The sequence below is a fragment of the Nycticebus coucang genome, chromosome 6 (assembly GCF_027406575.1).
Source record: "Nycticebus coucang isolate mNycCou1 chromosome 6, mNycCou1.pri, whole genome shotgun sequence".
Lineage (NCBI taxonomy): Eukaryota > Metazoa > Chordata > Mammalia > Primates > Lorisidae > Nycticebus > Nycticebus coucang.
The window spans coordinates 19,456,711-19,467,612 of NC_069785.1; the positions used below are offsets into that span (position 1 = coordinate 19,456,711).

General features: G+C 48.4%; 1 protein-coding gene across 1 annotated transcript; it reads left to right on the plus strand.

Moving 5' to 3' along the window:
- Positions 1–2,348: 2,348 nt before the first annotated feature.
- Positions 2,349–6,462, plus strand: NFKBIA (NFKB inhibitor alpha). The gene is made up of 6 exons (XM_053594428.1): positions 2,349–3,243; positions 3,817–3,925; positions 4,242–4,452; positions 4,850–4,938; positions 5,059–5,319; positions 5,904–6,462. Exons 1-6 carry the CDS (start codon positions 3,017–3,019, stop codon positions 5,949–5,951), a joined length of 945 nt encoding a protein of 314 aa, XP_053450403.1. The 5' UTR covers positions 2,349–3,016; the 3' UTR covers positions 5,952–6,462.
- The last annotated feature ends 4,440 nt before the right edge of the window (positions 6,463–10,902 follow it).

Sequence of the window (10,902 nt, forward strand, 5' to 3'; positions counted from 1 at the left end):
GAGGAGAGAAATCTAAGTGCTGAAGGGCCTGCCGTGAACATCTTTCTAAACTGAAATCAGAACCTTTCATTGTTTTCTTCTGCACAATCTGCTCATGGTTCTGATTTCCAAGTGTATAATATTCTTTTTTACCCTTACCCACGTTGTAATGTTTGACTTAACCCATATAGACCTATGGACAATGGGGAAAAACCTGCTGGGTCACATTATTCAAAACTGTCTGTTAGGACTGCAGGAAAACAAAAGGTACCTCCTTGGGAATTCCCACTGTAGGGACAAGTCATCAAGGCTCAGCACTTCCCAGATTTTTCAAAAGGCACTATGACAAATCGCAAGTGGGTCCGATTCTTACCACTAGGTGTCTCTCTAAACAACCAGGAATAAAGACCACTAGGTCCTGAAGGGTGGCAGGAATATATTACAAACCCACAAAAGGAGGTGCAAAGCAACTTGCTCCTGAGATAATTTTCACTTCTTTTTTTTTTTTTTGAGACAGAGCCTCAAGCTGTCACCCTGGGTAGAGTGCTGTGGCATCACAGCTCACAGCAACCTCCAACTCCTAGGGCTAGAGGGCTCTAGCGATTCTCCTGCCTCAGCATCCCAAGTAGCTGGGACTACAGGCACCCGCCACCATGCCTGGTTATTTTTTGGTTGCAGCCGTCATTGTTGTGTGGCAGGCCCGGACTGGATTCAAACCCGCCAGCTCAGGGTGTATGTGGCTGGTGCCTCAGCCGCTTGAGCCACAGGCACCGAGCCTACTTTTTAATCATTTTTATACCTGCAGCCAAAAATCCTCTTCCTAGCATTTAGAGTTCAACATTTCTGTACATTTTTTTTTTAAAAAGTGAACATCCCCAGATAAGGGAACACCTACCATCTATTTTACCCTACAGAATATATTCTAAATTACAGGGTATTCAGTCTCATTTTCATGATGTTTTTTTCAAGTGTTAATACTGCTTTGGCCAAATGATTAATATATTGGCACAGAAAATACAGAAACTGCTGTGGAGTACCTGGGTAAATTTCTATGCATTTCAGTTTCTTTTTAGGAAAGTAGGAACCATACCTATCTTACAAGATTAGTTCTGAGAATTAACAATGTGATGCATAACGTGTTGGAGTTCTTCCAAAAATTTATACTGTGACATTTCCAAGAGCCACGGTCCCCCTTACAGAGCGGAGTTAGACATGCACTTGCAGACAAGTAATTGAATTTTTTAAGCTGGAAAAGATCTTAAATAGCATTAAATCCATCTTATTACTATAAAAGCAGGTATATCACAGAAAAGTTAACTGACCTCTCCAACTAATATGCAGTTGAGTAAAGGCAGACCCAGGAATTGAGAGCTCCCACATACAGTAGCTGTTTCACCTTACCTCTATAGTGACATATTTGGGTATCACAAGCTTGCTGAGAAAATGCAGTCTATCCCTAGGAAGTTTTTACAGTAGCACGGGATCATTACTACCATGAAGTTTTATTTTTTCATCTTACCTTCCCCCCTCCCGCCCCCTCATATTTTGTCTATTGATTCAGATTCCCTACATTCAAATATGGGAAAGGGGGATTTGAAGGATTGGTTAGTGTGTGGCCAAAGGAAAGGCGATTGTAATAATCACCAGAAATCTCTGCATAACTACGGAGGCCTCTTGGGGCTAATTCTGAAGAACTCTAACCAAAGTCGCTTTATTTTGCCTGGACCACTTTTCAGAAGTAGATGAATTCAATCCATGGCTTGGAAACTAGGAGGTGGGATGGGTGGGAAGCATAAACTCTGTTTCTGCAGGTGAAACCAAGGGATGGTGAGCCCAACCCCTTCGCCCCAGAGGGGCTCCCCACCTTCCTTAGACAGTCGAACTGCTGCTTACTGCCAAGGCAAAGGAGCAAGGACCCAGCAGGGACAGGATGGGGTGAGTGTTAAGGGGCCCATGAGCCTCCGTGCGATGCCTAGCAACCACTTTCTTAGCCTCCCTAGGTCCAATCTTGGGTAAGGCAATAACTACTCAACTCATTCTTCAGTCGCCTCCTTCAAAAATGCTCCTGGAAATTGTTCAGCTGCGCACCCAGCTCTGGATCCACTCTCTGCAGCAGCACAGAACTCAATAGTTACTTTGTTATTGCAAGGTATCTACAACCTCTCCTACAAAGATTAACACCTTGCTTTAATTGGGGAAAAAAAAGTCATGGCCTGGCCAGATAGTTGCCCTTACCCCAGTCCACAGGATTAGTTAATCCCTAGGGGATGGTTTGAGGGTTCCCCAGGCATTTGCGATTTAATGCCAAAGCTTTCACACCTTGAACCTGCGAGATGAGGGACTGGAACGCTCAGTGTGTCTGCACTGCAGACAGCCTGGTTCGTATATTGGCAGAAACAGTAGCGGCCTGCGACCTTCTAACCACCAGCACGTCCTTCCCCTCAGACACAAGTCTGGGGAAAGCAAATCCCTACACCCAGCCATCATTTCCACTTTTGTGTTTTCAAAAGATCAAAAAACGGAAAGGACCGGCAGGTTGGCAAACCCCAAAGAGGAACCGCCCATCAGGCAGGTCTGCGTTCTTGGGATCTCAGCAGCCGACGACCCCAAATCAAATCCATCGTGGGAAACCCCAGGGAAAGAAGGTTGCCTGCAGAGGGATAGGATTACTGAGTGCAGGCTGCAGGGAAGTACCCTGGAGGAGGGGGCCTCGTCGGAAGGACTTTCCAGCCACTCAGTGTTCATCAAAAAGTTCCCTGTACATGACCCCAGTGGCTCATCGCAGGGAGTTTCTCTGATGAGCCCCAGCTCAAGAGTTTAGGCTTCTTTTTCCCCCTAGCAGAGGACGAGGCAAGTTCTCTTTTCTGGTCTGACTGGCTTGGAAATTCCCCGCGCCTGACCCCGCCCAGAGAAATCCCCGGCCAGGGCTTATAGGGCGCCGCGGCGGCGCTGCCGAGCCCACAGCAGCGCGAGCCAGTCGTCCCGCCAGCGCCACCGCCGCCGCCGCCGGAGCAGCGCCTTCAGCCCGCACCGCGCCATGTTTCAGCCGGCCGAGCACGCCCCGGAGTGGGCCATGGAGGGGCCCCGGGATGGGCTGAAGAAGGAGCGACTGCTAGACGACCGCCACGACAGCGGCCTGGACTCCATGAAGGACGAGGAGTATGAGCAGATGGTCAGGGAGCTGCGGGAGATTCGCCTGGAGCCGCAAGAGGCTCCGCGCGGCGCCGAGCCCTGGAAGCAGCAGCTCACCGAGGACGGAGACTCGTAAGTGTCGCGGGCCCGGGTGGCGGGGAGCGAGGGGGAGGGTCGGGTGCGGGCGCCGGCCCTGCAGGCCGAGCCGCGGGGACCCACGGGGACCCGCGCTGCAGCCCGGCCGGCGCGCCAGGCTCCTGCACCGCCCGAGCCCTGCGGGGCCGCGGGGCCGCGCGCGGGATGGGTAGTCGCGCACCGAGGGGCCGCGGCCGGGCAACCCCGGGTTCCTGCCGCAGCGGTGCCATGCACGACCCCATCCCCCGGCGCGGTGGCTGGGACGCGAAGTCCGGGGTTGCATAAGGGGGGGTGGGAGTTTCTGGGCCGCCGCCGGCGCCGCACGGTCGGGAGGGGAAGTACAGGGCGTTCCGAGCGGCTGGGGGCGGGGCGGCCGGGCCGGCGCCCGCGACGAGGAGGGGCCCGGAAAGTCCCTGGGTGCCTGCCAGGAACACTCAGCTCATAATAACCTCGCGGAAAACACCGCGGCCTCGGCCTGCAGAAACCCCGGCCTTGCGCAATCCCCCGCAGCCCAGGGCCCCGCTCAGTGCACTCACCACCCCTTGGGGTTTTTCCCTCTCTTCCCCTCAGGTTCCTGCACTTGGCCATCATCCATGAAGAAAAGGCACTGACCATGGAAGTGATTCGCCAAGTGAAGGGAGACCTGGCCTTCCTCAACTTCCAGAACAACCTGCAGCAGGTGCGGCTGCCTCCCCCTGTGCTCTTTCTGAACCAGGATAGATATAGGCCCCCAGATCCTTTCTAAGCTGTCACTGGCCACTTATCCTTATCGGCCCTACCCTTTTACATTCAAATCAGCCAACATCCCAGAGTAAAGAAAGTTCCACTGATTTGGTGAGGTCATTATGACCCATCTGGAGTCCCCTTATCTGCCAGCCCCCTGTACCTGTGAGGGAAGAGCAGTGCCCATAACCAGGAGATGTCTAGGGACCAGGGACTCTGACTGTGGGCTTGGTCCGTGGCTTATTCTCCTCTGTTCCCCCTTCCATCTGTAGACTCCACTCCACTTGGCTGTGATCACCAAGCAGCCTGAAATTGCTGAGGCACTTCTGGAAGCTGGCTGTGATCCTGAGCTTCGAGACTTTCGAGGAAATACCCCCCTACACCTTGCCTGTGAGCAAGGCTGCCTGGCCAGTGTGGGAGTCCTGACTCAGACCTGCACCTCCCAACACCTGCACTCCATCCTGCTGGCCACCAACTACAATGGTAGGTCTGCCTTGCACATCAGAGTGCAGGGGACCTGGAGAAGGGAGAGATGGGCTGACTTAAGAAGTCTAGGCAAGGGGCAGTGCCTGTGGCTCAAAGGGGTAGGGCACTGGCCCCATATGCCAGAGGTGGCGGGTTCAAGCCCAGCCCTGGCCAAAAACTGCAAAAAAAAAAAAAAGTCTAGGCAAGAACTTAAACTCCCAATGTGTGACAGGGTTGAAAATATATGTATGCAAAATGCCTATTTGATGCCTTTATAAAATTCATTTAGAACCCAGATTCTGGGTTCTTAAAATTCAGAAGAAATGACTGTCCAAAAAAAGAATGGGTGAAAGGTTCTGCTTCAGGTGTGAGAGTTGGAACAAGTGGTTCTAATTTTTTCCTTTTGTTCTTCTAGGCCACACGTGTCTGCATTTAGCCTCTATCCATGGCTACCTGGGCATCGTGGAGCTGCTGGTCTCTTTGGGTGCTGATGTCAATGCTCAGGTGAGTACTTCCTGCTTCCAGAGGGAGTGACTCAAGTTCCTTCTCAATAATATTTGACATGCTCTTGGTATAAGAAATTCCAAACTCAGCCTGAGCATGTCAAATTCCTTTTGGTTTCAGGAACCCTGTAATGGCCGGACTGCCCTCCACCTTGCAGTGGACCTGCAGAACCCTGACCTGGTGTCACTGCTGTTGAAGTGTGGGGCTGATGTCAACAGAGTTACCTACCAGGGCTATTCCCCCTACCAGCTTACCTGGGGCCGCCCAAGCACCCGGATACAGCAGCAGCTGGGCCAGCTGACCCTAGAAAACCTTCAGATGCTGCCAGAGAGCGAGGATGAGGAGAGCTATGACACAGAGTCTGAGTTCACGGAGGATGAGGTGAGTTTGTCACAATTTCTTCAACACTCTGCAAAAAAAGATGAGGGTGGCCATTTTCCCCCTACCCACCCAAGGCCTCTAGGGCAGTGGTTTTCAACCTTCCTAATGCCTCCTGATGCCGCGACCCTTTAATACAGGTCCTCATGTTGTGGTGACCCCCAACCATAAAATTATTTTCTTTGCTACTTCATAACTGTAATTTTGCTACTGTTAGATAATATAAATATCTGACATGCAGGATATATTTTCATTGTTACAAGGGGGTCATGACCCACAGGTTGAGAACTGCTACTCTAGGGCAACTTTTTATTGTAGGGGTATATAATAAAGTTCTCAAACTTGAGTATACATAATCAGTATCCTAAAAGTATAGGGGTTTTTGTTTGCTTTTTTGTAACTTACCTTTTTTTAATGAGGAGAGCATTAAACAAAAACTCCCTTGTCTTGTGAAATTCATTATATTTGGATTATAGAGAATGGAGCCCAAGAATACTTGAGTTATTTCCAATAGCAGCTTCCCCATCATCCTGATGACCTTGGCAAAGCTCTGGAAATTTAACATGTCTTTTTCTTCTTGTTTTTAGCTGCCCTATGACGACTGCGTGATTGGAGGCCAGCGCCTGAAATTATGAGTGGAAAGGGTCTAAAAGAACATGGACTTGTATATTTGTACAAAAAGAGTTTTATTTTTCTAAAAAAAAAAGAAAAAAAGAAAAAAAAAATTGAAGGGTATACTGACCACATTGCACACTGCCTGGCCTGAAACATTTTACTGTGGTGGATCAGCCTTCATTTGGTTATTTTTGTGAACTTTGGGGGACAAGAAGGATCATTATGAAGCCAACCTCTTTTAAACTTTAGCCTTACGGGGTTTTTGGAGGTTATCCAAATTTGGTGAAAGGACCACATTTTATTTATTGTGCTTTTGATGGAACCACCATGGATTTGGTGGCTGCCTCCTGTTGTATCCTTTGGCACGTAACAGCCAGGTGTGTTGTCAAACCGGTCAGTGATGCTGGGTGAGAAGTTGCTGACCTGTCAAGGTTTGTGTTGCCCACCTTGTAAATAGTGTACATAGTGTATTTTGTTGGTAATTATTTTGGTACTTGTAAGATGTGTATTTATTAAACAGGTTTTTACAAACAGTTATCCTGATCTTTCCCTTTGGGCTGCCATAGGACTCCTGAGAGCCATTCTGTCAATGAAAGTGGAGGCAGAGAGTTGTGGGGGTGGCCTTACCACAGCTGGCCAGGGAATTCTTTGAAGAACAGCTTCTCACACACTGTACCCAGCCTCCAGCGAAACTGCAGGCAGCCCCTGGGCCCAATGTGTGGGAGGGAGGCTGTTGCGAGCGTGGTAGGAAACGCCAGTCTCCAGCTTGTGCTGGCAGAAGCTGCTTGGTCTGTGGCTGGAAGGCTCTCCATTATTACTCTCAGTCAGCCCCTTCATCTAAGCTGTTCTAGGACGCTGAATTTTCATTTTAGGAAATTATTTTGGCCAAGCAGAAAAAGTTGAATTCATATCTTACAGAGCTAGGAAATTATCTCACCTGTAATCCTGCAAATTCCTAATGCCTTGGGCTCAGAAATGGGACTGCACTGATATCTGTTAGCAGGTGCTCACCTTAGCCTTAGTTTTCTCATTTACTAACTGGCTTGTGAATATTGCGCAAGACAATCCACATATCAGAGTGTCAGGCACATAGTGCTGAAGAAAAATACAAGCTATTACGTGACACCCTATATTTTATATGAGGAGAAACAAGTCCAGAGAGAAAGTCCTGTCCATGGTCACCTTGCAGGAGAGCTGGGTGGTAACTTAATACATTCATGTTTTCAGGTGCTTAAACATCTTTGAAATGCATCCCATCTCTAAATCTGCCCATTTTGTTCCTAGCTGTAGTATCAAAGTGATATTAAAGGCTTGAAGAGTTTTCAGTAGTTCCATCAGTGAACTGATTGTACTGAATGATTATACAGAAGCAAATTTCGAGAGAAATTAGTAACTTGTGAAACGGCCATAGATAGATACCTCTTCCCTAGATAGAGGAAAAATTTATGGCATTCTAGAAAATGCAGAATGGTGTACAAATGCAATTCTTGTACATGGCTTACACCTAGGAAAGCCTTACACAATTACCTATGTTATCCCTTTCCTGGTCCACAGTAGTGTCAGAGTCAAATGAACATAATGGTTGCCTTCCTCTTAGACCAAACAGGAGCCAACACTGAGTGAGCCTTTCATATACAAGGAGCGTTGACTGCAGACTAGCCAGAGCCAGCTCTGCCCCCCACCAGCCTTGCTCTTTGCCAAAGTGCCCAGCACTTCACAGAAACTCCTCGTCCATCGCAGAGCACCTGGACACAGGTGTTGAATGATCTAACACAGTGGTTCTCAGCCTTCCTAACACCACGGCCCTTTAATACAGTTTCTGTGGGTTGCAACCCACGAGTTGAGAACCGCTGAATTCTAACACATGAATTAGGTCAACGAGGTTCATCTCTTGGTTGATGAGGGGAAGAGGTAGGATGGGAGTAGGGGAGAGATCCACACCACCATGCCCAAAAGAACAAAGGTGGAAATTTGACACACCAATTTTGGAATGATGGTACTTCCCCTGCAAAGGTGTTACTTTGTGCCAGTTCACCCGTACACTCAGTTCTGTGGCCCATCTCTCAGCTCCTTAGCCATCAGCTCTTGTGTAGGGGCATTGACCCCCAGGGTCACACAGGGAAGACCCTCCTCTCATGCACTTGGGCCTAGTCTCCCACCCTTCCAGGCTTCAGCTTTTCTTTTCAGGACCTCCACCCTCAGGGTGGGCTGTAACCTACGTGAATCTCCAGGTAGCTGGGCTCAGTTCCTTCTCTAGTTCTCCCATTTCACATCTCCTTCCTTTTCTTTTTATTTTAAATCTATTTTCTTTCTGTCTGCCAGTTGCCTGGAGTTTCCTGAAGTAAAATTTTAGAATGGAAAGAGTCTAATCTGTACAATGTCTCTGAAAATTTATTTTATTTCATTTTTTTATAGCATACTTTTTTTTCTTTTTGTTTATTTATTGTTATTTTTTTTTTTTTTGCAGTTTTTGGCCGGGGCTGGGTTTGAACCCACCACCTCCAGTGTATGGGGCTGGTGTCCTACTCCCTGAGCACAGGCACCACCAATATTTTATTTTATATTTTATTGTGCTGTATTATTTTATTTTATTTTATTATTTTTGAGACAGAGTCTAACTTTGTTGCCTTCAGTACAGTGCCATGGCATCACAGGTCACAGCAACCTCAAACTCTTAGGCTTAAGCGATGCTCTTGCCTCAGCCTCCTGAGTAGCTATGATTACAGGCACCCGCCACACATTTATTTTTAGGGACAGGGTCTTGCTCTGGCTCAGGCTGATCTCGAACTTGTGAGCTCAGGCAATTCACCTGCCTCGGTCTCCCAGAGTGCTAGGATTACAGGCATGAGCCACCGTGCCCGGCTGGCTCTGTGAATTTCGAAACATTAACAAGTTTCAAAGAAAGCGGTTCAGGAGACCTAGAGCCTTCTTTGACACACTTTGTACAAGAAGCTAAGGATCCTGTCAGGACAGGTAGAAGTAAGGGAGCCTTGGGAAGAGGGAAGTGATGCAAAGGGGAAACAAAAAGTCATGTCAGCGACTTCCTTGAATTTAGTTCCTTGATTCCTTCTGCCTGCCTCATCCATCAGGATAAATGTCCTTTATAGGTCATGTGTACCAAGTGTTCTCAGATGAAGGGTTTTTCTTTAAAGAGGTAACGAACCCCAGTCTGAGCAATTTGAAGACCTTCCTCAGAGGCCTGGAAATGCCAAGGCTGGGTCCTGGGGTGGGGGGATTTGCATTGCAATGTCAACTGCTCCTGGATTAAGTGGTGACAGTTGGAACTGAGTCTGTGACATGGGTCTTCCTTCCCACCCCACCCACTTCCCCCAGATTGTCAGGATTTCAGGCAGCTGCCTGGGTCCTCGGTTCCTAGAGTGCTCTTGGTTGAAAAATGATCAAAGTAAGGCAAGCATGAAACAAAGTTTACTAAGGAAGAGAAAGATAGGATTACAGAGTAAGGAAGTTTACAAAGCAAGATGCATTTGTCATAGACAGTGAATGGGCCTCCATTGCCAGGGCAAGTAGGCAAAGAGGCAAAGGTCACAGCTGGGGGTTCTCTGTTATATGGCCTGCATCAGGCCTACCTTGTGGTGCAGAAGTCACCTTGGAACCAGAGTCTTACTCCCAAGAGGGTCTCTGGTGGGGCGGAAGGGGTATGGGGAGGGAGGTGGGTGAGACATGATAATTAGTCTTAAGCTGTTCTAGGTTACTTCATGACCCTGTTGTACCTGTTGTTAGGTTAGAGTCTTCTGCGTTCTTTTGCAGTTGGCACATTCAGTTCTGATGGGTAGATTGGTAGGGTGATCCTTCCTCCCCAGGTGTGAGCAATCACTTGGGACAAAATTAAGGTGGGCAGCACCAAAATGGCAACCTGGGGTGCTGCCCTTGTCCTCCTTACCCAGAAGAGCTGTTCTTATCTAGCTACCTAACAGCTTTAGTTGCTTAGAGAACACTTTTGTTTTGTTTTTGTTGTGTGTTTTTTTTAAGACAGAGTCTCACTTCGTTACCCTCAGTAGAGTGGTATGGTGTCATAGCTCACAGCAACCTCAAACTCTTGGGCTTAAGCAATTCTCTTGCCTCAGCCTCTTAAGTAGCTGGGACTACAGGCATCTTCCACAGCATCTGACTATTTTTAGAGACTGGGTCTTAGGCCAGGTGTGGTGGCTCATGCCTGTAATCCTAGCACTCTGGGAGGCCGAGGCAGGTGGATTCCCTGAGCTCACAGGTTCAAGACCAGACTAAGCCAGAGCGAGACCTTGACGCTACAAATAAACAGGTGTTGTGGCAGTGCCTATATTCCCTGACACTTGGGAGGCTGAGGCAAGAGAATCACTTGAGCCCAAGAGTTTGAGGTTGCTGTGAGCTGTGATGCCACGGCATACCAGGAGCTACAAAGTGAGATGCTCTCTCAAAATAAAAAAAGAGAGGCGGCGCCTGAGACTCAAGGAGTAGGGCGCCGGTCCCATATGCCGGAGGTGGTGGGTTCAAACCTAGCCCCGGCCAAAAACCAAAAAATAAATAAATAAAAATAAAAAATAAAAAAAGAGAGAGATGGGGGGGGGGTCCTGCTCTTGCTCAGGCTGGTCTCGAACTCCTGAGGTCAGGTAATCCACCTGCCTCAGCCTCCCCAAGTGCTAGGATTACAGCTGTGAACCACCACACCTGGCCCTAGTTGCCCAGAGATCTTGTTGAAATGTAGATTCTGACTGAATCCATTTGAGGAGGGCCTAAGAGTCTACATTTCTAACTTGTTCCCAAAATGCTGTTGGTTTGATATTAGACTTTAAGGAACTAGGCTTTATATAGAATGCCCTCTGTATCCCCTGGGGACCACTGTAACCTGGGACAAGCACATTGGGTCTTATGAAAAGTAGAGCTAGTTCCTGCACCCTGACATTAAAATAGGTACAAGGTGAGTCAATAGACCTGCCATTGAGCCAAGTAAGGGACCAGGGAAGTGGCGGATGC